Below are 27,336 nucleotides of genomic sequence, written 5' to 3' on the forward strand. Positions count from 1 at the left end.
TTCCCTTCATATTCATTGACATTGCCATCAATGAGTTTACCACTGTCAGTCACCTGGGGGAGGGTTCAGGGGAAATATTTATGTACAAAACAGAAACTGGTGTTACCTGTGTGTATTGTGGTGATGCAAAAGTTGCTGGAGAATTTGCAAGTGGGAAGAAATGGAGCGATATTTGAAAAAATGACTTTTTATAGCATCAGTTAGCAAGCAAATCACGTATGGACGGTGTTCAAATGCTCTGTTGAGAAAATTCTTCATTACCCACTGCAGACCTGCTACGTAGGTTGTGTGAGAGTGCAGATGAAATCAATCAAACCCAGAGCAGATAAAAATGATTATTGACCATGATTTGCTAGCTGTTAAAATGAGAACCTCCATATATAACATTCAGTGTGCACATGTTGTGTCACCAGTTTAAGGAGTTGGAGCTGGGAATGAATCAATTCTGGATTCATCAGCAGTCGGAGGGGTGATTGATATGACATTGAACAGAGGTGAGTTACACCCAAGGTGTAGGACACATGAAACTGGGTGAGAGTCAGGAAGGGGAATGAGGTTAAATAGCCATCTTGTGGCCATCCCCCACAACAACAGGTAGACCATAGAAAGGGTGCAGAGGAAATTTACAAGGACTTTGTGTCGATTAGGGAGCATGGTTTATGAGAATAAGTTGAGTGATCTTGGCCTTTTATCCTTGGAGCGACGGAGGATGAGAGGTGACCTGATAGAGGTGTACGAGATAATGAGAGGCATTGATCATGTGGATAGTCCGATGCTTTTTCCCAGTGCTGAAATGGCAAGCACGAGAGGGCATAGTTCTAAGGTGCTTGGAAGTGGGTATAGAGGAGATGTCAGGGGTAAGTTTTTTTTTTATGCAGAGAGTGGTGAGTGCATGGAATGGGTCTACTGGCGGTGTGGTGGTGGAGGTGAAAATGATAGGGTCTTTTAAGAGACTCCTGGTTGGGTACATGGAGCTTAGAAAAATAGAGGGCTATGGGTAAGCCTAGGTAGTCCTAAGCCAGGGTCATGATCGGCACAGCTTTGTGGGCAGAAGGGCCTGTATTGTGCTGTAGGTTTTCTGTGGTCTATATATTCTACCACTTTAGAAACTGTTGGAGGAGGTGGGGAGGGGTGGTTATCTGGCAGAGGAAAGTCAAAGGGGTGATGTGGGTTCAGTAGTTAGGGTACCAGAACTAGAAGGGGACTAATGTCGTAGTGGTAAGGCTTGCTGGTGCTAGTGTGGTGGAGGCAGGCTGGGTTAAACCGAAGTTGTAGTGGGAATGGGAGCCAGAATGACAGAACAGATAGTGGAGAGGGTGAATTGAATTGAATTGACTTTATTACTTCCATCCTTCACATACATGAGGAGTAAAAATCTTTATGTCACATCTCCGTCTGAATGTGCAACATGCAATTTTTAGTAAGTTATAATAGAACACAACAGTCACTATAACTTAGAAATGCAATTGTATCAGCATGAATTAAGCAGTCTGATGGCCTGGTGGAAGAAGCTGTCCCGGATCCTGTTGGTTCTGGCTTTAATGCTGCGGTACTGTTTCCCAAATGGTAGCAGCTGGAACAGTTTGTGGTTGGGGTGACTCGGGTCCCCAATGATCCTTCGGGCCCTTTTTATACTCCTGTCTTTGTAAATTTCCTGAATCATGGGAAGTTCACAACTGCAGATGTGCTGGGCTTTACACACCACTCTACAAAGTCTGTGATTGAGGGAAGTACAGTTCCCATGCCAGGCAGTGATGCAGCCAGTCAGGATGCTCTCAGTTGTGTCCCTGCAGAAAGTTCTTTGGATTTGGGGCTGCATTTCAAACTTCTTACAACCGTCTGAGGTGAAAGAGGCACTGTTGTACAGACCACATGAGATCCTCTGTGATGTGTCTGGCGAGGAACTTAAAGCTGTTCACCCTCTCAACCCCAGATCCATTGGTGCAAATATGGGTTAGCCTGTCTCCATTCTTCCTGTAGTCCACAATCAGCTCCTTTGTTTTTGTGACAATGAGAGAGAGGTTGTTTTCTTGACACCAGAGACCTCAGGGCATGGAATGTGATATTGTAGCTATTGCTGGGACTTGTTTGCACCCAACAATCTGAGGAATTCAGAGAAATAAATTTGTGGAGAGATCACAGACTATGCCAAGAAAGAATGCTTCATATAGTAAGCGATTTTAAATTCCCAAAGATTACTGGGGCTCCCGTATATAAAAGGACTGGATAGGTAGAGTTTGTCAAATGTGCCCGAAGTCAGCATGTCGAACTCCCGACATAGAAGTGTGCAATAAGCTATTAGAAAATAATCCAGGGCTAGTAACAGAAATTAGTGTATCGGAACACTTTGTATGTAGTGATCATAATGTCAGGAGATTCCAAGTTAATATAGAAAAAGTGAGGACTGAACCATGGGTTCAATTCTCAATTGGAGAATGGTCAATTTTGATGGTATCAGAAAGGATCTGACAAGTGTGGTTTGGGACAGGCTGTTTTCTGGCAAAGGAGTACTTGGTAAGTGGGAGGCCTTCAGAAGTGAAATTTTGAGGGTGTAGAGTTTGTATGTGCCTGTCAAAGTAAAAGTTGAAAGTTAACTGGTGCAGGGAACCTTGGTTTTCAAGGGATATCGAGGCCCCGGATATTTTGTTCCTCTAAATGCCTCAGACTGTTGGGTGCGACCAAGATTCATTAATGACTACAATAATCATAATTTCATGCCCTGAGCTCATCTGATGTTTTTTTTTAGTTGTCGTCAGTTGCTTTCTAAAAGCTTCCTAATACTTTTTGCTCTTTTGTTTGGCCTCTCTTTGGTTCTTATGTTGGCTTAGGCTTCTCATTTCAGCCATGGTTGTGTCCTCCTGCCTCTACAATGCTTCCACTTCTTTGGGATGTATCAATCACTCAGCTCCTGAATTGCTCCCAGAAACTCCAGCCATTGCTGCTCCATTGTCACTCCTACCTGTCTCCCCTTCCAGTCAAGTTTGGCCAGCTTCTCTGCCACAGAAACATGGAGAAGGTCAGTACAGAACCATGCCCACTCTGGACGATCAGAATGGTAATCTATATGAGGAGACAAAATAGATGGGAGAGATTTAAAATTTTTTTTTTTTTTTTTTTTTGCATCTCTATTTTTCAGGAGTTGGACACAGAGTCTATAGAAGTGAGGCAAAGCAGCATCAACTTCATGGACCCTGTACAGATTACACAGGTGGAGGTGTTTGCTGTCTTAAGGCACATTAGCGTGGATAAATCCCCAGGCCCTGACAAGTTGTTTCCTGGGACTCTGCGGAAGACAAGTGCAGAAATCGTCAGGGCCCAAGCACAGTGTGATGTCAGATCACATCTTGGTGACTAAAGTGATCTCATCTGAAATGTTGCCTTCACCCACTGATGTATTTTGTAAATCTTTTCACAGGTTAAGAACGACAAGGAATTTGTCTCCCAGAATCTCAGAGACAACACGCCAGTTTTGTCCTTCCTGTCCATTAGGAAGTGGATCAAGGGATTCACTCAATCATCCTTCCTGCTCACACTATTGGAATGGATTCACTCAGTCATCTCAACTGAAAGTCCATCAGCAATTCCACACTGGGACAAGGCCACTCACTGTTCTGTATGTGGGAAGGGAATTAATCAGTCATCCTACCTGCGGACACACCAGTCAGTTCACACTGGGCAGAGGCTGGCCACCTGCTGAATTTGTGGGGAAGGATTCAGTCGGTCATCTGACCTAATGGCTGACCAGTCAGTTCACACCGGGGAATGGCCATTCACCTGCTCGGACTGTGGGAAGGGATTCACTTTGTCATCTCACCTGCTGACACATCAGTCAGTTCACACTGGGGAGAGGTTGTTCACCTGCTCAGATTGTGGGAAGAGATTCACTCAGTTATCCAGCCTACAGACATACCAATCAGCCCACACAGGGAAGTGGCTGTTCAACTGCCCAGACTGTGGGAAAGGATTCAATCACTCATCCACTCTCCAGAGACACCAGTCAGTCCACACTGGAGTATGGCCATTCACCTGCTCAGACTGTGGGAAAGGATTCACTCGGTCATTTCAACTGAAGGTACATCAGAGAGTTCACACTGGGGAGAAGCTGTTCAGCTGTTCGTTGTGTGGGAAGGGATTCACTCGGTCATCCGACCTACTGGCACACCAGTGAGTACACATTGGAAAGAGGCCGTTCACCTGCTTGAACTGAAGGAAGGGATTCACCCAGCTATTTGGTCTAGGAGACACCAGTAAGTTCACACAGCAGAGATGCTGTTTACCTGCTGTGAATGTGGAAGGGGTTCAGTCACGTACGTAACCTTATGACATACTACTGGAGTCAGAAAAGTTTTAAGTTTAAAACTATGTTGAACTCTGCAATTTTTCCCACTGATCATCCAGTTCTGGACCCTGGTGACTGGGCATGGGAGGAGTTTCTTCTGCTGCACATTCACCTTTAATGGGACTGGAGTTTAATATTCTGGATCTGGGACAAATAAATCAGTTTTGTTTTAAACTCTTTCTCCGGTAATATATAATTTAGAAATCTTATCTGACTGTTGAGTGATTTTTTTTTAATGTCGTTTATAGCTCTTCCTCCTTCTGTCCTCGGTAGTGTTAATCTAAGTGTGTTTGAGTGTAAATAGTCTTTTCTGAATTTGTCATTTCAGTTCTTATTTTTCTTTGTAAAGTTTCCACATCGGAATGGAACCAAGATATTTTGCCAAGGAATATGTTAATATTGGAATAGTGAAAGAGTTTATTGCCTTTGTTGTATTTGCTATACCATGGAAATATGTTTGGCAAATGTTCTTAAGCCTTGAAGTCAATTTTGTCATATGTTTTCTCTTTTTCACAATACTTTCTATTTTCTCTGCTTATTGATATTCCAGGTACCTGGGTATCAAGAGTTCTGATGAAGGAAGGGTCTTGGCCCAAAATGTTGATTCCCAACCATAGATGCTGCCTAACCTGCTGATCTCCTCCAGCACATTGTGTGTGTTGCTCTAGATTCCCAGTATCTGCAGGGTCTCTTGTGTCCCATATACTTGTATGTTTCTTGAATAGGACACACAGGGAGGCAGAGTAGGTTGTATGGTTCTGTTGGTAAAAAATAAAATCAAATCATTAGAAAGAGGTAGCATAGAGTCGGAAAGTGTTGTGTCATTGTGGGTAGAACAAAGGAATAGCAAGAGTGAAAAGACACCAATGGGAGTTTTACAGAGACCCAAAACAGTAGTATGTATATCTTCCACAAATCACAATGGGACAAGGAAAATGCATGCCAAAACAGCAATATTACAGTATTCCTGGCAGATAGTCATGCAAATATATTGGGAATATCAGGGAGGTGCTGGATCCCAAGAGGAGGTTTCCTGGAATGCCCACAAGATGGCTTTTTAGAGCAGCTCCTGGTTGAGCCCAGCTGGGGATCAGCTATTCTCGATTGGGTGTTGTGCAACGAACCGGAATTAATTAGAGAACTTACGGCGAAAGAACCAAGAGGGGGAAGTGATCTTAATATAATGGAATTCACCCTGAAATGCGAGAAGGAGAAGCTAACGTGAAATGTGTCAATATAACCGTAGAATAAAGAGAATTACAGAGGCATGAGAGAAGAATTGGTCTGAATTGGTAAGTAAAGAATACTGGAATGGATGACAACAGAACGGCAGGAATTTCTGTAAATAATTTGGAGGCACAGGATATAAGTACCAAAGAGGAAAAAGTATTCTGTGCCGTATAGCTACTGTATAATATGGAACTACTTTATGTTGTAGCAACACGTTGTTGCGTGTGCTATTAGGTGCGTATTGATCTGTACATGTGTGCGGAGTTCGGTTGTTGCCAGTAAAGAACCATGGGCTGAAAAATGGCAGATGGAGTTTAATACTGACAAGTGTGAGGTATTGCACGTTGGAAAGACAAACCAAGGTAGAACATACAGGGTTAATGGTAAGGCACTGAGGAGTGCAGTGGAACAGAGGGGTCTGGGAATACAGATACAAAATTCCTTAAAAGTGGCGTCACAGGTAGATAGGGTCATAAAGAGAGCTTTTGCTACATTGGCCTTTATTAATCAAAGTATTGAGTATAAGAGCTGGAATGTTATGATGAGGTTGTATAAGGCATTTGTGAGGCCGAATCTGGAGTATTGTGTTCAGTTTTGGTCACCAAATTACAGGAAGGATATAAATAAGGTTGAAAGAGTGCAGAAAAGGTTTACAAGGATGTTGCCAGGACTTGAGAAACTCAGTTACAGAGAAAGGTTGAATAGGTTAGGACTTTATTCCCTGGAGTGTAGAAGAATGAGGGGAGATTTGATAGAGGTATATAAAATTATGATGGGTATAGATAGAGTGAATGCAAGCAGGCTTTTTCCACTGAGGCAAGGGGAGAGAAATAAAACAGAGGACATGGGTTAAGGGTGAGGGGGGAAAAGTTTAAAGGGAACATTGGGGGGGGCTTCTTCACACAGAGAGTGGTGGGAGTATGGAATGAGCTGCCAGACGAGGTGGTAAATGCGGGTTCTTTTTTAACATTTAAGAATAAATTGGACAGATACATGGATGGCAGGTGTATGGTGGGATATGGTCCGTGTGCAGGTCAGTGGGACTAGGAAGAAAATGGTTCGGCACAGCCAAGAAGGGCCAAAAGGCCTGTTTCTGTGCTGTAGTTTCTACGGTTTCTATGAAACATAGCAAAATAGCATTGTTGTGTAACCAGGCTACATACATAACATATTCCAAAGGCAAGATGATACAACTGTGGCTAATAGGAAGGTAAAGCCAACATAGGCAGCAAAGAGAAGGCATTCAACAGAGAAAAAATGGTGGTAGGTCAGAGGATTGGGAAGTTTTTAAAAACCAACAAAAGGCAACTAAAAAAATAATTAAGAAGGAAAATATGGAAATCGAAGGTAAGCTGGCCATTAAGGAGGATCCTAAATGTTTCTTCTGTTGCATAAAGTGTAAAGGAAAGATGAGAGTGCATATCGGACCAACGGAAAGGGATGTTGGAGGAGTGGTAATAGAGGCGAGGAGCTGGCGGATGAACTGAGTCAGTATTTTTCATCAGTCTTCACTGTGGAAGTCCAAATATCAGTGGTCAGAAATATTTATAGTACATTCCTCAGGAGCAGGTTCTTGGGAAACAGAAAGGTCTGAAGGTAAAGGCCAGCTGGACCACATGGCGTACATCCCAGAGATCTCAAAGGGGTGACTGAAGAGATTGTGGAGGGATTAGTAATGATGTTTCAATAATCAATTCAATCTGGCATGGTTCTGTAAGACTGACAATTTGGAAATATCAGTCCACTCTTCAAGAAGGGAAGGTGGTAGATGAACAGATATTATAGGCCACTTAGGTTCACTTCACTCTTTGGGAAGATATTGGAGTCAGATATTGAGGATGTGTTTTCAGGGTATTTTCAGTCATTTTCAGCATGTTTTCCTCAAGGGAAAATCTTGCCTGACGAGTATGTTGAAAGTCTTTGAATTAATTGAAGTGACAAGCAAGATAGACAAAGGAGATTCAGTTGATGATATGCAGCTGAAGTTTCAGAAAGTCTTTGACAAGGTGCCACACATGAGGCTGCTTATCAAGTTATGAGCCCATGGTGTTACAGGAAAGACTCCCTTATGGACAAAGCAGTGGCTGATTGGCAGGAGGCAAGGAATAGTAATGAAGGGAACCTTTTCTGATTGGCTGCTGGTGATCAGTGGTGTTCCACAGGGATCTGTGTTGGGACCAATTCTTTTATGTTACTGTATATGGCAATGACTTGAATGACAGAATTGATGGTTTTGTTGCAAAGATGCAGATGATATCAAGTCAGTTGGAGGGACAGGATGTTTTGAGGAAATTGGGAGGCTGCAAAAGGACAGACAGATTAGAGAAATTACTTGAGTCAGAAGATGGTAAATGTGTGGAATTTTTTGCCATGAGTGGCTGTGGAGGCCAAGTTATTGGTTGTGTTTAAGGCAGAGATTGATAGTTTCTTGATTAGCCAGGGCATCTATGGGTATGGGGTGAAAGTAGAGGAGCAGGGATGACTGGAATGATTGGATCAGCCCACGATGGAATGGCAGAACAGACTCGATGGGCTGGATGGCCCACTTCTGTTCCTATATCTTATGGTCTTATGATTTAAAGGAGGTGAAGCCTTGAATTCTAATCTTGCTAAGAAATAGACACTACAAAAAGTGCGTCTTTGGAATGTTACGTATCTGAAGTTTTGTTTTATAACTTTCTGTCAGATCAGCGACGCCCCATGTGCTTTATTTGTAAACAACGAAACCATCAAGATTGCAGCAACACTTCCATAAATGACACACTGAAAAAGCTACTGATGGTTTTACTCGGTTCCAGAAGATGATAGAAGCATTTGAAAAGCGTTGCACACTCAAGTCATTTGGAAAGAAAGGTACAAATGACTTGGATTGTGGTCTCATTGCTTCTCATAACATTTCCAAAATGATAGTAGAAGTGTGCAAAATCTCACACAATTAGGGAAAGACTAATAACGCCTGCCGTATCAGGTACTCACCACTGTTCTCAAAATGGATACCAGTGTTGATGATGGATCTCAGCTCGAAACAGACATTAGGCATTTTCAGATTTCTTCATTCTGAAGACTGCTTCTGAAAATCTTCATTTTCGGGGGATGAAAATGCCGTTTTAGTGTGGACAGAGAGTCAAAACGAAGAGAAAAGGCTTTGTTTTCAAAATTATCCAGCGTAGTGTGGATGTAGCCTCAGTCTGAATGCGCAGCTACTTGCCCTGATGAATTCAAACCTGGCATTAAAGATTTAGATTCCCACTATCTCTTGGCAGTGCAACTGGAGCACATGCCAACCTCCGTAGTCTCCCGGGAAAGTAGAGGCGCTGTCGTGCTTTCTTCACAATAAATCCAAAACTCAACAAAATAAAGTGATATTTGACGAATAACGTTTGCAGTCTGAATGGACAGCTGCTTGCCCAGATGATTTCAAACCTAGTATTAATGATTTGGATTCCCACTATCTCTTGGCAGAGCAGCTGGAGCAGACCTTGGGCGATTTCTGTCTGCATTTCCAAGGAGCTCAGATGTCAGACACTGAGGGATCTGGCAGAAGATTAATCAATGGCCAGACAGCTCTGACACCCAAAACAGCACTGGGGCACCTGATGACGTGTAGTGGCACATGCTCATCCGGAGCTGCAGTTGTTTAGGGTTTCAATCCGAGTTGTGACTGTGAAATCGATGAATACTATTCCACAGGAGATAGTGCTCTACATTTGAATGAATCACAGTTTAACACTAAGTCCATTTCTGTTTCCCCGCAATGACATCAGTTGATTTTGCCCCTCTGCAGTGAATGGGTTCCCCTTCAGCCTGAAACAGATGTAAGAATGCAGAGGACGTTATACAGTTTGACTAGCAGGGCGGTGGTCTTGCTACTTCAGCAACAAATATTTCCAGGAAAGCCCAGTGAAGTTTTATTGCATTAAACATTAATATAGTACTCACGTGATTTTCCTCAAGCTCTTGCGTCGCAGTATCAGCCGGCGGAACGAGTCGGTCGATTTGTCTGTGAATGAGTTTCCTCCCAGGTCCAAAATTCTCAGTGAACTCATTTTGTTGAGAACGAAGCAGAGGGACTCTGTGCAAGAATCGGTCAGACCGTTACTGTGCAGACTGGGGATCACAGAGACAAAGAACAAGAGTCAGATGAATCGTGAGTATATTTTTATTTTTACTCTCACTGAAACTAACATGGATGATAGAGTTAGAGAGTCTTGGGTCATGGCACCATACAGCATTGAAACAGGCCACTCTGTCCACGACTGCGTCTCTTCTCACTTTGTCAAGACTCTGCTTCCAAAACTCTCTCCGGCTGTGAAGTACTGGTACGCACCATTCTCTGGTTGAAAATCACCGCAGCAATTATTCCCCATCTCTATCCATGAAACTCTGCCATCCTACATAGGGAGAACTGTCTTGTAGTATTTATCTATACCTTACTTTTCAATATCTCATTAACCACTCTAAACCTCCTCCGTCCAGGGAAAAGTGACTGAGCCTCCCCAGACTCTCATAACAGAAATATCCCATTCCAGGAGATACCCTAGCAAGGGCAACTTGACAGTAGATTCTGGAATATGGAGAGAATCACATATCGCTGGAGGACTGAGATGGCCATGTAGAATCTGTGGAGGCATAGTTACCATTTCTGATCGAGATATTGAATGAAGACCAACATCCTGTCAACTTTCACTGCACCATCTACAGCGCTGTAACATTCTTCCTTTCACACAATCACCAGAACTGCATGAACTCCAGCTGGGATCTGTGCAATATTTGGTGACGTTGGAGATGAACGTCTCATCACTTGGGTCACTGTAATCAATGTGCCAATTTATGACGAAGGTCAGTCGTCCTGGGGCCGTTTTTACCGCATTGAGAAAGATGTTCACAGTCAGTTAAGAACATACCTTGTCACACTGATACTTACTCTAGTTCCAGTAGTTTACATTGGAGCTCCACCAGCACCTCAGACAGACGTTTAACCCCTGAATCTCCGATATTGTTATCACCCAGTGACAGAAGCTTCAGGGAGCAGTTTGTTTTGAGAGCGATAGCAAGATCCTCACTGAACGAATCTGTGAGAGCGACATCCCATAATCTGAGGGACAGAGACGCAGATGGAAATGGAAAGAGGAGGATCTGTTTTCACTTCCAATTCACTGTTTGTTGATAATACTCCTCATCTCTTATTGTATACTTAACATTATTGATACTAACAATGATCCACTCTCTTAAATGTAATTAAATTTCAGACACATAGTAGTTGTAAAATATGACCTCTCCATAGTCTGACTCTTACCGTAGTTTCTGTATTTTACACTCTGGGCTGTTCAAAGGTCCAAATATCAGCTTCACCCCTGAATCACCCAGATTATTATAGTCCAGGGCAAGATCCACCAGTGACGGGCTAGTAGCTAGAGCGGAGGCGAGATACTCTGCGCCAGAAGCTGTGAGACCGATTCTACATAACCTGCAGTTCAAAAGAAGCAAATGAAACCCAATGCAAATTTGTCATTATTATTCCAGCTGAGGTCAAAAAGTACCAAACACATTCTACAACATTAGGCATTAAGTTGTAAGTACAATTTCTCAGTTTGGTACTTACCACAGTTCCTGTATTTTACAGTATGGGGTCCTCAGAGCCTCAGAGAGCAGTTTGACTCCTGAATCCTCCAGTTTATTGTTATCCAGTTCCAGTTTGATCAGTGAGTGGTTTGTTCTGAGAATGCAGGCAAGATTCTTGGCGCAAGAAGCTGTAAAACTATTGTTCTTCAGTCTTGTGACCAGAAGAATTAGAGTGAGAGCAAATGAGGGGGAGAGAGAGGGTGGGGGGGGGGGGGAGAGGGGGGAGGGGGGCAGTGAGAGAGAGAGAGAGAAGGAGAAGCAGAGAGAGAGTGAGAGGCAGAGAGAAAATTAGTACACCATTCAATCTGTGTTCCTGATAATAACACTAACGTTGTACAACTGAGATTAGAACAATATCTGTCACTCTCCACTACTTACCCCAATTTTTGTATTTTACATTCCGAGTTATTTAGAACTCCTAACAGCTTTTTTACACCTGTATCTCCCAATCTATTGTCCTTCATATCGAGCTCCGTCACTGAGCGGTTTTTAATGAGAGCAGAGGCGAGGATTGCAGTCTGAGAGTCTGTGATACAATTATTGCCCAATCTGGTGTCCCATAATCAAAGGAAAAAAAGGGAGACTGAGACCTCAGAAGAAACAACTCAATATAGATCACCAGATTTTACCAGTAGTTACGTTAATTGTTAATAACTGTGTTCTGTTCTAGATATAATCAGAGAATCAGACTTCTCATAGTATGGTTCTTACCGCAGTTTTTGTATTTTACAATCCTGCTCCCTCAGAGCTACAGAGATTAGGTTCATTGCTGAATCACCCTCACCCAATTCATTGTTTGTCAATCTGAAGGAAAAGAGAGAGTTGTGAGACACAAACTGGCTCAGACCCATGACCTGACACATTTTGCCATTCTGATATTTGAAGTAAACATTAAGTAGTGAAGAAGTTTTCAGCTAAATTATTCTCACACTAAGAATGAATCCCAATATGTTACATCCCACTTGTTTTCAAGGTCTGTGTTTTGTTGCTCTTTCTAAACTTATCTCTGTCCAGTTTTGCTTTCTGAATTATTTTGTTGTTATAATTTAGTTCATATTTGTCAAACCTGCATAATTTATGATGCACATTAAATCTCAGATTGACAGAGGAAGGGCCACATTCCATAAAATTAAACATAAACTCGATCTGACATGTGCAATATTCCTGTACTATCTCAGATCAGCACGAACTGCAGCTGGGAAGCCTTCAAGGAACTTTTCCAGACAGGCAGAATTTTGGTGGAGATGCAATTTTTCAAAGTACCAATTTCCTTCATTTATAGCAGTCAGTTTTCATTTCAAACCCAACCATTCTTGAGAAACTTTTGTAGACTCTGTCTCAAGCAGAGCCATAGACAGCAAACAGATCATACCACTTTCCAGCTCAGTACTTGAAATGTGGTGTGAGGGTGGCCACAAAATTGGTCCAATTACGTCCCTAGTCTCAGGATAACTGCTGCAGCCGGTATATTGTAACTGTTTGCTGGCTGCTATAAACGTCTATGTATCACCGACTGGACAATGAAGATGGTGGGTGTTGTGACTGAGTCTTTGACTGCCTGGCCCAGAGAAGGAGGAGGCTGCAAATGGGTGAAGGGATGCAGGCGACTGAAAAGTGGAAAGGGCTGTGTCATTATTGTGTTAAGCTAACATCTGGTCACTTACAAGAAGCTCAGATCGCGCACTGACAACAGAGCTGTGCTCTGATCTTTGGCAATAAATGGGGATGTGGCTGCTCCCTGTGCAACACATGATGATAGTCGCTGCCGGTCTCCAGAAGGGATACGATACTGTTAGTCTGCTAATCATCAGTCAGTGACAAATTTAAGATATTTAGTCATTGGTAAAGCGAGCAAACAATGACACAGGGCTATTTATTTGGCTAAATACATTTAACATTAAATCTTTAATTTTCACTGTTAGAAAATCTAAATATTTAGAATTACCCCAACTCTTGGCATTTGTAGAGACTGGGTGCCAGCCGTTGGAGTCCTTCACACTGAATGTAGCAGTGATCCAGGTCGAGGTGTTTTATTGTATCACAGAGTCCGATGACATGAGACAGGACCGCACAGTCAATCGGGGTCAGTCGCAGTCCACGAAGTGAAAGTTTTTCCACAGACCCTAGTGCTTCCTGAGCTAGCGCACGATTCTGAGACTCAAACAGGTAGTGCAATGTGTTCAGGAGGCTCCTTTTATCAGCTTCGTTCTCTGTGTTTCCACTCCGACGTTTGAACTCCACCTTCAGAAAGTCAATCACCTGGCGGGCTGTATTGACAGGAAATGGACCCAGAACCTCCTTCCATCGCCAGGCTGACCCCGAGGAGAGACCAGCAACAAAACGGAGAAATACCTCAAACCGCCCATCTGTCATGCCGCAGGCTTCAGCGAGGATCTTCGCAGTATCCTTGACGTCTGAGGTTAGGAATTGTGCGACTGCAGCTACAAACTCTTGGATGGTGAGGTGTGGGAATGTGTACACCACACACCGGGCAGAATCCTCTCTCTCCAAAAGCTCCATCAGGAACCCGGACAGGAACTGGGAAGGCTGCAGATTGTACTTGATCAAATCTTCATCTGTAAACACAATCTTCTTCTGGCACACTCCTGTGAAGGCCATTTGACCAAGCTTGAGTAACACATCTCTGGGGCTCTCAATCTCACGGCCGTGGTTTTTCAGGATGTTGTAAATATAGTATGAATATAGTTGGGTGATGGTCTTGGGAACTTGCTGCGGGTCCTTGTCTCCTTTTGTGAAGAAGGGTCCCAGTGCTAGAGCGAGGATCCAGCAGTAGGAGGGGTTGTAGCTCATGGTGTACAGGATCTCGTTCTCCTTCACATGTTTGAAAACAGCTGCTGCCACCGTCTGATCTTCAAAATGCCTATTGAAATATTTCCTCTGTTCCTCACCGACAAATCCCAGGATTTCAGCCCAGACACTAATCTCCGCCTTTTCCAATGAATGTAACGCAGTGGGGCGGGTGGTCACCAGCACTGAACACCCTGGGAGCAGTTTGTGCTGGATTAAATTGTACACAATGTCCGACACATGGCACCGGAATTCTGGGTCTGCACAGCATTGCTGAGGTTCTGTGTCTCTCCGACTCTCAGTAAAATCAATTCTATCCTTTAGTTCATCCAAATCATCAAATATAAACAGCAATCCCTCCGGTTTCTTCCAGACTTCTTCCAGACTATTCTCAAAGTAAGGATACTGTTGCAGAATCAGTTCCGTCAGGCTTATATCACGGTTAATGGTGTTTAGATCCCTGAATTTGAAACTGAACACAAAATGGTAGTGTTGGTATATTTTCCCCGTGGCCCAGTCATAAACAATCTTCTGTATCATTGTTGTTTTCCCGATGCCCGGGACTCCGGCCACTGCTGCTGAATTTCCAGGTTTCACTCTGTTCACTGATGTTGGATTCACAGAGTCAAATCCTAAGAATCTCTTTATTCGCTGCCAGTAAGTTATGTTATGGGAAAAGCTGCTTTGAAGCAACTGATCGGCATGGATTTTTTCCAACTCTCCCCGAAGATGCTTCATTCTCCACTCCTCATGGTCTCGGCCTCTTGCCAGCAGCTCGTGTTCCACAAACCTCCGTCCTCGAACAGAAGAAATGACCGTCAGCTCAGCGTATCGATCAACCAGCTTGGAAACCTTAACCTTCTCCCTCAACAGAATCGTGTTCACTCTGAGCTTTTCAGTTTCTTCCTGCAGTGCCGTCTTGTGTTTCTCATGAACATCTTCCATGGGAACAGAAAGAAAATTGACACAGTTAGATTCTCAACTTAATAGCGATACACGCAAAATTCAAATCACTAGAATTTCAACAGTTAACTCTAAAGTGCTGTGGTTGTTACCACCAAAAGTGAAAATCCACCAAGACACAGCTGCTTGGCCTGTAACCAATATGCAAAAAAAATAAATAAATAAAATCAAGTCTTCACAGAGCTGTCAGCTGTGAAGGTGAACATATCTCTAATACTCCACTACATCTGCCTGTGTTGACCAACTCAAGACCCTTTCATTTCCAGGTACTTTATTTTGAGGATAAAGTTTGAAAATCTACATGTTAAGGGTCTCAGCCTTAAATGTGGAATGTTCATTTCCCGCTGTAGATGCTGTCCAGCCATATGAGCAATGTCAGAATCTGTACTGTCTTCATATTGACAGGCGATGTTTTGTCAAGTTAAAATAGCTACTGGAAGAACTTATCAAAACAGTCACCACATGTGTAGGAGAAAGCAGAATTAGCCTTTCAGGTCACTGTCCTTATGAAGCCCTAAGAAAATCTGAAGATCTTCAATTGCAGAGGAAAATGAGGTTGGAAAGAATGGGCAACCACAATATTAAATTAACCTCAGTTCCTTCTGCCTGCAGGCTCCATATTCCTCACTTCCCTTCGTGTTTACAGTCCCTTAAGTGTCTCCATCCACCACCACCCTGGCTGCACACTCCAGGTACCCATCACTCTCTGTCCCGACACATCTCCTTCAGAGCATCCCCCTCTCACCTTAAACACATGCCCTCTGGCATTACGCATTTCAAACAAGATACTGGCTGTCAACTCTATCTATCAGTGACTTATAAACCTTTGTCTGTTTCCGCCCTCTGACCACACCAATCCAGAGAAAACAAGCCACATTTGTCTGAACTCTCCCTGGAGTTAACTCCCTCTAACCTAGGCCGTATCCTATTGCCCGGGTGGCAAACAGCGGTGGAAAACCTCTACTCTAAGGCTAAGGAGCTGGTGGTAGACCTGAGGAGAGCTAAGGTACCGGTGACCCCTGTTTCCATCCAGAGGGTCAGTGTGGACATGGTGGAGGATTACAAATACCTGGGGATACGAATTGAAAATAAACTGGAATGGTCTAAGAACACTGAGGCTGTCTACAAGAAGGTTCAGAGCCGTCTCTATTTCTTGAGGAGACTGAGGTCCTTTAACATCCGTCGGACGATGCTGAGGATGTTCTACAAGTCTGTGGTGGCCAGTGTGATCAAGTTTGCTGTTGTGTGCTGGGGCAGCAGGCTGAGGGTAGCAGACACCAATAGAAACAACAAACTCATTCATAAGGCTAGTGATGTTGTGGGGATGGAACTGGACTCTCTGACGGTGGTGTCTGAAAAGAGGATGCTGTCTAAGTTGCATTCCATCTTGGACAATGTTTCCCATCCACTACATAATGTACTGGGTGGGCACAGGAGTACATTCAGCCAGAGACTCATTCCACCGAGATGCAACACAGAGCGTCATAGGAAGTCATTCCTGCCTGTGGCCATCAAACTTTACAACTCCTCCCTTGGAGGGTTAGACACCCTGAGCCAATAGGCTGGTCCTAAACTTATTTCCTGGCTTAATTTACATATTACTATTTAATTATTTGTGGTTTTATTACTATTTAATTATTTATGGTGCAACTGCAATGAAAACCAATTTCCTCCGGGATCAATAAAGTATGACTATGACTATGACTATTCCCCAGTGTGATACAGCCAGCCTGTCCTGGGAACCGATAGATATGACCTTTGTGATGGAGACACTGCCTAACAAGACTGCCAACGTGCTCAAGCACAGATCGAGCCCTGATCCGAGTATCGATCGTAATTATGTCTATACGTACTGTTGCCTTGCAGGGGGACAACCTTATACTACCTGCTCACGGGGAAGCTCAGCCCATGTGCTATCATTGATGAAGAATGCTGCTCATACATTCTTGCCGAATCTGGAAATCTGTTTCCACAAAACAGATTCCTGCACATTCCCCCAATCACAGTAAATGTATATTCTCTGGTATTAGCCATTGCGACCCGGGGAGAAAAGGTGATGGCTGTAGGTTCTACCTGTGCCTCTTATCACCTTATACACCTGTATGAAGTTGCCTGTCATCCTCTTCCACTCAAAAGAGGGAAGTTCTAGATTGCTCTAGGATGTGTAATCTAATATGGGCAGTATCCTGGCAAATCTCCTTTGAACTTTCTTTAAAGTTTCCACATCTACCCTATAAGGAGGCAACGAGAACTGAACACAACCTTCCACGTGTGGTCCAGTCAGAGTTTTAAAGAGACCCAACATTACTGCATCTCATGGCTCTTGAGCTCAATCAAAATGGTGTCACGTGTGTAGCGTGTGCGGGGGTTTCGCAGTATATCAGTGGGGGGAGGGAGAGCAGTGAAAAATGATATCTTATCCATTAAATAGGGGCTGTGGACAATTCTGATTTGATGGAGACAGACGTGAAAGCACAGAGGAACATCTGGAGAAATTTCTGAAACGCCCGTTTGCTGCTCTCATTACTACGCGGTAGGGAATCTTCTGGAGGGAAGGCCTCAAAATCCCCAGCTTTGCTTGCTGTTGGCGACCAAGATTGAGGTCGAATCGTTCGGATAGAAATGTCGCTCAGTATTCGGTGTCAGAGAGCTGATCGGAGTCTCAAAGTTTTCGGATGACTCAGATTCGGACTGTGGTCGGGCGTGGCAGGAAGAGTTCTTCTTCCTTCTCCCGTCTGCGTGAAATGTGGGACATTTGAGAGACTTTGAACTTTTTACTGTGCTCATGGACTTCTTCATCAAGTTCTGGTATTGTTGCACTGTTGTAACTATATGTTATATTTATGTGGTTTTGTTAGTTTTTTCAGTCTTGGTCTGTCCTGTGTTTTGTGATATCACAACGGAGGAAATATTGTATCATTTCTTAATGCATGCATTACTAAATGACAATAAAAGAGGACTGCGTGTCTTCATAATCTAATCTAATATCAGAACCACTGTAAGGGTTAATGAGGCTCAGCGGTTCATCAGGATCTGAACACTGGTCTATGGGTGTCACAGAATACGTTAGGCGTTCAGGGCCCAACGGCGCTAAATAGATGGATCATTTAATATAATTCATTGTCACATTTTAAAAATTTGTCATAGATTCGATGATTAAAAAGTTTAAACTGCAACAGGTGAGCGATTGGGTGTGAATTCCGTGATCATTCCCTTCAAATCAAACATTTTTTTTTCCTGTCTCCCAGACTGTGCAAACCTGGGAAGCAGCAGCTCTGGCTCACACTGATTCTGGCAAGTCAGCGGTGTCAGAAAGTGAAACCTCTTACCTTTTAATGGAGGTGGTAATTCGGTTAACCCTTCGCTGATGTTCATGTATTCTGGTATATCAGCCCCTGTTTAAATCAATAAATTAAAATTGAATCATATTGATACAGCTACAATGGTTTTTATTGTCACTTTGTGTTCAGTGTGTTGTTTTACTGTACCCAGCTCTTGGATTTCCTTCAATATTCTGTCCAACTTCGGTAACTCGTTTCGCATTTTCACAAATGCTTCCCACATCACCCTCCGGGCTCGGGAGCCTTTCCCCATCACCAGGGTGAAGAATACATTCGAACCCTTTGGCCGGTTTCGCTTCCGCACAAGTTCAGTGACTTCCTATAAATAACAAAAATAAATATATTGAGGAGTGTACTGACATAGCACATGCGGAAGGCCACTGCCCAGTCATGGGACGTCTCAGCAGCCAAGGTACAGTCACTGGACGGGCTCGTCACTCGTTCTGCAATCCTTGGATCGAGTCATCAGCGGGAAAACAGGAAATGAAAACTAATAAAACTCTGAATTCACTAGTTGTAGCAGAGTGGGAAATGATCAATACAGGTTTAATGTGATCAGTTCCCATGTTCAATATCCAACTTTATACAGATTTACCAATAAGGAAGTTTCAAGCTTGATAATTGTGGGGAATGCAAGACTGCATTATTGATCTGGGAGGCCGTCACTGGAAAACCAAGGGAGGATGCCTTAGAAGGTTCTTCAAACAAGGCAATATTGGACAGATTAGATGTACCTCAGTGCCTGATGTGACATAAACTGGGCTGCTATTTGACACGAGGAAAGACATTAATCAGGCACTATCTTCATTATCACCATTATCTTCTAAGACACTCGAAAACTTTCACAAAGTGCCATGTAGCATTCTGATTGACTGCAACGCCGTCTAGAATGGGGCGGGGGGTGTGGGGCTGGGGGAGATGAGCGGGCTACTGCACAAGATCGAAGTAAGTTGCAGCAACTTCTAAAAAATAATCATCTCCATCGTGGGCACTAGCCTCTGTAGTTTCCAAGACATCTTTAAGAAGCGGTGCCTTAAGAAGTCAGCATCCATAACTCCATCACCCAGGGCATGACCTGTTCTCATTTCTACCATCATGAAGGAGGTGCAGAAGTCAGAAGGCACAGATTCAGCAATTCAGGAACAGCTTCTTTTCCTCTGCCATCCGATTTCTAAACGGATATTCAACCCATAAACTACCTCACTACATTTTTTTTGTTTTATTTTTGCACTACCTATTTCAACTTAACCGTTTAACAGATAAACCTTCATTAGCCAGTCATTCTGTTACTGAAAAACAGAAACCCCTTTTTTTTTTTTTTTTACTTTTATTCAAGAACAGCAGATATAAGACGGGTGATTATATGCCTCGTGACTAACCTCACTGGCTGGGTGATTATTAGAAACTGATGAGAGAGGCAGGATTAATCTTCACTGGGAAAGACAGTTTGTGATCAGGTAGAGTCAACAGGCACTGCTTCATGAGCAACATGGCAAAATTCTGGATGAACTCAGCAGGTCCTGCAGGATCTAGGGAGGGAAATTAACAAACGACGTTCGGGGCCAAGACCCTCCATCAGGACTGGAAAGGAAGGGATGAGAAGCCAGCATGAGAAACTCGGACCAAGGCCTCCTCTACTGCCACGACGAGGCCACGCTCAGGTTTTTGGAGCAACGCCTCATATTTTGACTGTGTAGCCTCTAACCCGATGATAGAAAATTCACTTCTCTAACCTCTAGCCATTTCTTCTCCGTCCCTTCTCTCTTTTTAACTATTCCCAATTATGGATCTTCTATCATGTGCTCTCTTCTCCTTGACTGTCCATCACTTCCATCTGCAGCTCCTCCTCCTTCACTTTGTCACACGGCCCCTCTCCTCTCCTATCAGCTTCCATCTTCTTCTGTCCTTTGCCTTTTCCACCTATCACCTTCCCCACCCACCTCCCCACAAGCCTGTTTTCAGCCATCATCCACCACATGCACAACTTCACCCCAGCATAACACTCTTTTACTGTTGATGTCTCGGCCCAAAGCCACGACTGTGTATTCTCCTCATTCAGTATTCTGTAGATGTTGCTCTGGATTCCCAGCATCTGTGGGATCCCTTGTGTTTGCACTTGTCGTTGGGCAGCCTGTCCATAAGACCATAAACATGGGAGCAGAACTAGGCCGTTCACCCCATCGAATCCGCTCTGCCACGGCATCATGTCTGATCCCGGGTCCTACTCAACCCCATACACCTGCCCTCTCGCCATGTCCCTCGATGCCCTGACCGATCAGGAATCTATCAACTTCCCCCTCTAATGTACCCGTGGACTTGGCCTCCACATTGTCTGTGGCAGCGCATTCCAGAGATTCACCACTCTTTGCCCGAAAACATTCCTCCTTACTTCTGTTCTGAAAGGTTGCCCCTCTCCACATCCACCTTATCTAGTCCTTTCAACATCTGGTAGGTTTCAATGTGATCCGCACATATTCTTCTAAATTCCAGTGAGTACAGACCCAAAGCTGCCAAATGCTCTTCATATGTTGAACCTGCTTTGGACTCTCTCTCGCGGGAATGCATTCTTTCTGAGATAAGGGGCCCAAAACGTTGACAATACTCCAAGTGCGGCCTGACCAGGGTTTTATAAAGGTTCAGCATTATCTACTTGTTTTTTATATTCTATTCCCCTTGAAATGAATGCCAACATTGCGTTTGCCTTCTTTACCACAGACTCAAGCTATGAATTAACCTTCTGGGAGTCTTGCATGGAAACTCCTAAGCCCCTTTGTACCTCTGATGTTTGAATTTTCTCCCCATTTAAATAACGGTCTGCACTATTGCTCCTTTTACCAAAATGAAAATGCAGGATCATACATTTCCCAACACTATATTCCATTTGTCACTGGTTTGCCCATTCTTCCAATTTGATGGAGTCCTGCTGCAATTTCGTTGCTTCCTCAGCACTACCTATCCCTCCACCTATCTTCGTATCATCCGAAAACTTCACCGCAAAGCCATTCATTCATAGAAACATAGAAAATAGGTGCAGGATTAGGCCATTCAGCCCTTCGAGCCTGCACCACCATTCAGTATGATCATGGCTGATCATCCAACTCACAACCCTGTACCTCCCTTCCCTCCAGACCCCCTGATCCCTTTAGCCACAAGGGCCATATCTAACTCCCTCTTAAATATAGCCAATGAACTGGCCTCAACTGTTTCCTGTGGCAGAGAATTCCACAGATTCACCACTCTTTGTGTGAAGAAGTTTTTCCTCATCTCAGTCCTAAAAGGTTCCCCTTTATCCTTAAACTGTGACCCCTCGTTCTGGACTTCCCCAACATCGGGAACAATCTTCCTGCATCTAGCCTGTCCAATCCTTTTAGGATTTTATACGATTCAATAAGATCCCCCCTCAATCTTCTAAATTCCAACGAGTACAAGCCCAGTTCATCCAGTCTTTCTTCATATGAAAGTCCTGCCATCCCAGGAATCAATCTGGTGAACCTTCTTTGTACTCCCTCTATGGCAAGGATGTCTTTCCTCAGAAACTGCACACAATACTCCAGGTATGGTCTCACCAAGGCCTTGTACAACTCCAGTAGTACCTCCCTGCTCCTGTACTCGAATCCTCTTGTTATGAATGCCAGCATACCATTCGCCTTTTTCACCGCCTGCTGTACCTGCATGCCCACTTTCAATGACTGGTGTATAATGACACCCAGGTCACGTTGCACCTCCCCTTTTCCTAATCGGCCACCATTCCGATAATAATCTGTTTTCCTGTTTTTGCCACCAAAGTGGATAACCTCACATTTATCCACATTATATTACTTTGACAATGTGAAAAGCAGCAGTCCCAATACTGACCCCTGAGGAGCACCACTAGTCACTGGCAGCCAACCAGAAAATGCCCCATTTATTCCCACTCACTGCCTCCCGCTTGTCTGCCATTCCTCTATCCATGCCAGTATCTTTCTTGTAATACCTTATCGAATGCCTTCTGAAAATTTAAGTAACTGACATCCACTGGGTCTTCTTTGTCCACCATGCTTGTTACTTCCTCGAAAAATTCTAACAGATTTTTTTATGCAAGATTTTCCTTTACAGAAACCATGCTAACTTTGACATTTTATCATTTGTCTCCAAGTACACTGAAACCTCGTCCTTAATAATGGACTTCAACACTTTCCCAAGTTAGGCTAACTGGGCTATAATTTCCTCTTTTGTCTTCCTCCCTTCTTTCTCACTGTCTGAATATACTAATTGAGTATTTTTAAAGCCAAAACTAAATACATTGCTGAAGGCAGTACGGTTGACCTTAAATTTGTTATGTGGAGATTGGAGCTTTCCAAGGGACACACCCACGTTTATTGAAAATTTCACCAGCAACAATGTGTTTGCCCACAGCCCGGGCCACGTGCTGTTTATATCTTGCCACGTGTGCTGACCAGTCATAAACAGAACTTTGTGCAATAGACAGCCATCACCACCCCCACCCAGACACCCCACCTGGAACTCTCGATGGAAGAAAGGTCACTGATAAAGCACCTGGAGAAGCTGGTGCCTCTCACACTACGGGAGGAACCGATACGGTGATGGCCAGGGCTGGGGTGATGGTTAATTTTAGCTAACTAGGGAAAGACAGCCGTGATTCAACCTGTCTTGACTCACCATCTGCAAGGTCTGTCTTTTTTCGTGGCTGAGTTGACTGAGTGAATTTAAACGGCAGCTTTGTAGAAAGATTGGCTCGAATTTTAACTCACATCTGTTCACCAGGGATGGTACATTCCGACTGCTCACTTGCCACTGTGGTATGCATGTTCAGTTTGGAAAGAACATGCTCCCCTAACTTTAAAGTACAAAGTTTATTGTCAGAGTACACACATCTCGGCACATACAACCTTGAGATTGCTTTTTCTGCAGGCATACTCAGCAAATCTATAAAACAGTAACTATAACATGATCAATGAGAGATCACCCCTAAGACAGTTCCCAGCACCCAAGCTCACAGGTTCCAGTGCAGATGCCAGATCTGCCAAAGAAGACAATGATCAGAGATCAGTGTTAATATTGCACCAAACAGCCGCAGGCCTGTGAGAAGAGGCAATTTGGTTTCTTTCCCATTGGTACCCTCAATTCTGTGATGTTAGACCCAACAGAAGTCACCATATTTTTCCCACTCACCTCGTGTTCTTCCTTACTGATGTGTCCCTCCAGTCTCAGCATTTTGGTGAGTTCTTCCACCCGTTCTTCAATCGCCTGTTTCAGTCTTTCCCGGTAGAATTTTGACAGTTGAAATAGTTGTTCATCGTTCCACTGTGAGATGTGCTCAGAGTTTGTCGTCATAGGACCTGTGAATATGAAGGGTGAATTTAAAAGATGAACCATGACTGTTCCCTTGATATGAGCATCACGGAGCCGGTCCAGTTGGCATTCGTTAACATTGGCCACTCCGCAGTCTGCTCACCAAATATCTCAGCTCACAGTGTAGTTCCGAATCCAAAGATTCAGCAAAGACCAGATATTCTACTTCTCCCTCCATCGACGCCACTGCGCCCCAGACTCAGAGCAGACACAACATTCCTCTTTCTCACATGCCAACTCTCCGATATCGTGGGCCCAGCCTCCCCGTCTCAGCCATTGTTTGATTCTTCCGAGCCCACCCTTATGGATACTGGGTTCCATCCTCTGGATACAGACGGGATCACATCTGAATATCCGATCAAATGTCATCAAAGTTACAATTAGACAGTCAACCACTGTCTTACTAGCAGCACCGACATCTGATAAATGATTAGATTAGATTAGATTATGAGGACACTCAGTCCTCGTTTATTGTCATTTAGAAATGAATGTATTAGAAAAATGGTACAATGTTCCAGTATGATATCACAGAAACACAGGACAAGCCAAGACTAAAACTGACAAAACCACATAATTATAACATATGGTTACAACAGTGCAAAGCAATACTATAATTTGATAAAGAGCAGACCATGGGCACGGTAAAAAAAAAAAAAGGTCTCAAGTCCCGATAGCCCCATCATCTCACGCAGACGGTAGAAGGGAGAAACTCTTCCTGCCATGAACTCCAAGCGCCACAAACTTGCCGATGCATTGGAAGCACCCGACCGCAGCTGACCCTGAGTCCATCTGAAAGCTTCGAACCTCCGACCAGCCCTCTGACACCGAGCACCATCTCTGCCGAGTGCTTTGACCCCACCCCGGCTACCGAGCAACAAGCAAAGCCGAGGACTCGGGGCCTTCCCCTCTGGAGATTCTGGATCACACAGTAGCAATGGCAGCGAAGTAGGCATTTCAGAAGTTTCACAGATGTTCCTCTGTGCTCTCACATGTCTCCATCAAATCAGGATTGTGCACGGCACCCTACTTGACAGATAACAGACATCATTCACCGGAGTGGCCGCTGCGAGCTGCATCGCGCCGCCATCTTCTCCTCCCGCCAAAAACATTAGATTTAGTAATTACAATGCTCAGTTACTAATACCACCTCAGAATATCACTTCTATCAGAATAACTAAGTATCTGTTTAAAAAATCTAATTCTGTCCATAGACTGAGCAGAGGAGCAGGACATTCCATCTGAGTTGTTTCTCACACTAAACACCAACACTTACTCTCTCACCAGCTTCCATTTTTAGGTTTGGTTTCAAGTGCTGGTCTTTTTATTTCTCCCTGGAACAGACCATAATGTACAGGAGTAGAACTATGTCATTTGGCCCATCAAGTCTTCTCTGCCTTTTCATCATGGCTCATCCATTTTTTCCTCACAGTTCCAAACTCCTGGCTTCTTCCTGCATCTTTTCCTGACACTGTATTCCATCGTGATTTCTTTGCCCATTCTGCAAATCTGTCTAAGTCCTTTTGTAGCTTCTCTACAATCTGAAAACTACTACCGTAGGCAAACCCTGCAACCGAGCTATCCGTTCCATCATCAAAACCAACGACATGTAACGCAAAAAGAACCAGTCCCAACACAGACCCCCTGTGGAGCACCACTAGTCACCAGCAGCAGACCAGTAAAGCCCACATTTTGCCACCTGACAATCAGCCACTGCTTTGTACGTGCCAGAATATATTCAACTGCAATACCATGGGGTCATAGCTCGTTAAGCAGCCTCATATGTGGCACCTTGTCAAAGGCCTTCTGAAAATCCAAGTACACAACATCAACTGATCCTACTTTTTATCACTTCAGAGGATTCCAACAGTCATGATTTTCCCTTAAGGAAACCATGCTGACTATGGCTTATTTTATCATGTGCATCCAAGTACCCTGAGACCTCATAGTTAGCAATCGACTCCAACATCGTCCCAAGCTCTGACACCAGACTAACTAGCTATTTCTTCCGGCTAATCTCATTGCTCTCATGCCCCAACTAACGTGTCTAACCTGCCATTCACAACCATTTCATTCTGTGTGGCCTACTGTTTTAATAAGACCATAAGATATAGGAGCATTTGCCCCATTTGCTCTGCTCTGGCATTTCATTATAGATGATCCATTTTTCCCTTCAGCCTCAATCTCCTGACTTCTCATACATTAGACAGACCAGTTAATGACAACTTCTCAAAAGTTCCCGTTCCCCCTGTAGCTGTAGTTGTGCTCTACACCTCCCCTCAGAACAGGTTATTTATCTTCTCTGTGAAAATGCATTTTTGCAAACCATATGCTCCTCAGTTGTCAGGAGCAACAATTATACTTTTAAAACATTTGGAACACACCCTTGTCCTTCCTTGTTGATATCTCCAGATCATCTCTCATCTCTACGACATCATCCATGATGGAGATCAGCGTTCCAATTCCTGGTGCTCTGTAAGAGATGGAACATTAATACGATGATAAGGAAATTATTATGAGAAAAAATTGTCCTGATAACCCCTATGCACATGTCATCCACTCTTTGTCCATTCAAGCACTGTCCAATCCCCTGAAGCCCAGCCCTAGCAGGCTACATACACACTGTCCGTTCTCCTGGGCCCCATCCTTCCTGGATCACAAACTAGCTGATCACAGAGGGAAACATTCATTACACATATTTTCCGACAACACCCTGTACCCTCCCGTCCCAGAGCCCATACGCTGTTCTCTTCACATCATATAGAAGGAATCATAGACCCGGTTCCTGATCTCTATGGCCCCTATAGTATGCAAGCAATTCAAATACATTACATTTCATACTTGGGCTATTTTTAAAATGTAACCTATTTCAGTGATTCCCCACCCCCACCCCATCATACATTGGAGTACAAATGTAAAAACACTGAGGCAGTGGTAAGTTAATTTGCATCATTCACCCACACCACCTTCAGAAAGCTTGTATGGAATCTTTCCTCCTCAACTTGTTTTCCTATCTCTTCCCGCCAGGTCTGCATGTGCAGTCACCTCCCTGCCTCCACCCAGATACAGTACTAGTATTAATCTGCCTATGTCACCCCACAGTTCTTAACAACTCATCTATCCAGCCGATCTCAACCAGCTGCTTGAGTTTTCACTCTCCTTCCCTAAAGTTTATCTTGTAGCCTGCTGTGTTTAGTTTCTGTTCCCTCTTGTTCTGTGGGCCTTGTGGCTTGTTATTCTACAGTCTAGTGTTAAGGTTATCACTCACCGCTAATCGTCTCTGCTGCCCTTTGGGTAAAACTTCTTCTATATTTCATCACACTTGCCACAATATTGGATTCTTTTACTTCGCAAAAAAAAATCATCATTTTAAATGAGATCAGGTTTTTTATCTTCTCTGTAAAAATGCATTTTTGCAAGCCAGATGCTCCTCAGTTGTCAGGAGCAACAATTATATTTTTAAAACATTCGTAACACACCCTTGTCCTTCCTTGTTGATATCTCCAGACCCTCTCTCGTCTCGGCGACATCATCCATGATGGAGATCATGTGGAGTTCTGATCACCTAACTATAGGAAGGATATCAGTAAACATAGAACATAGAATAGTACAACACAGTACAGGCCCTTTGGCCCACAATGTTGTGCCGACCCTCAAACCCTGACTCCCATATAACCCGCCACC

General features: G+C 43.8%; 1 protein-coding gene across 6 annotated transcripts; it reads right to left on the reverse strand.

Annotated features, from left to right (window-relative positions):
- Positions 1-1,321: 1,321 nt before the first annotated feature.
- LOC140206861 (NACHT, LRR and PYD domains-containing protein 3-like) lies at positions 1,322-27,336 on the reverse strand. Of its 6 annotated transcripts, none has more exons than XM_072275116.1 (15): positions 27,132-27,335; positions 26,037-26,125; positions 23,476-23,642; positions 18,451-18,622; positions 18,292-18,357; positions 13,137-14,937; positions 11,903-11,995; positions 11,570-11,740; positions 11,172-11,342; positions 10,866-11,036; positions 10,494-10,664; positions 9,509-9,676; positions 8,546-9,373; positions 4,894-5,097; positions 1,322-3,060 (listed from the first exon to the last, which is right to left on the reverse strand). In XM_072275116.1, exons 2-13 carry the CDS (start codon positions 26,092-26,094, stop codon positions 9,286-9,288), a joined length of 3,297 nt encoding a protein of 1,098 aa, XP_072131217.1. In that variant the 5' UTR covers positions 26,095-26,125; positions 27,132-27,335; the 3' UTR covers positions 1,322-3,060; positions 4,894-5,097; positions 8,546-9,285. The 6 variants fall into 6 exon arrangements, with proteins under 6 accessions (XP_072131217.1, XP_072131216.1, XP_072131215.1 ...); XM_072275115.1 differs by lacking the exon at positions 27,132-27,335 and adding an exon at positions 26,921-27,103; XM_072275114.1 differs by lacking the exon at positions 26,037-26,125 and having other exon boundaries at positions 1,322-2,994; positions 4,969-5,097; positions 27,132-27,336.

The sequence above is a fragment of the Mobula birostris genome, chromosome 13 (genome assembly GCF_030028105.1).
Source record: "Mobula birostris isolate sMobBir1 chromosome 13, sMobBir1.hap1, whole genome shotgun sequence".
NCBI lineage: Eukaryota > Metazoa > Chordata > Chondrichthyes > Myliobatiformes > Myliobatidae > Mobula > Mobula birostris.

Bases quoted from the DNA above. Each gene is read 5' to 3' on its own strand.
- LOC140206861 (XM_072275114.1), bottom strand. From the start codon at position 27,201: ATGATCTCCATCATGGATGATGTCGCCGAGACGAGAGAGGGTCTGGAG. The intron at 14,938-18,291 runs GTAAGAGGTTTC...TTCCCATGGAAG, and splicing joins ATTACCACCTCCATTAAAAG to ATGTTCATGAGAAACACAAG. The intron at 11,037-11,171 runs GTAAGTACCAAA...TTTGAACTGCAG, and splicing joins TGTAAAATACAGGAACTGTG to GTTATGTAGAATCGGTCTCA.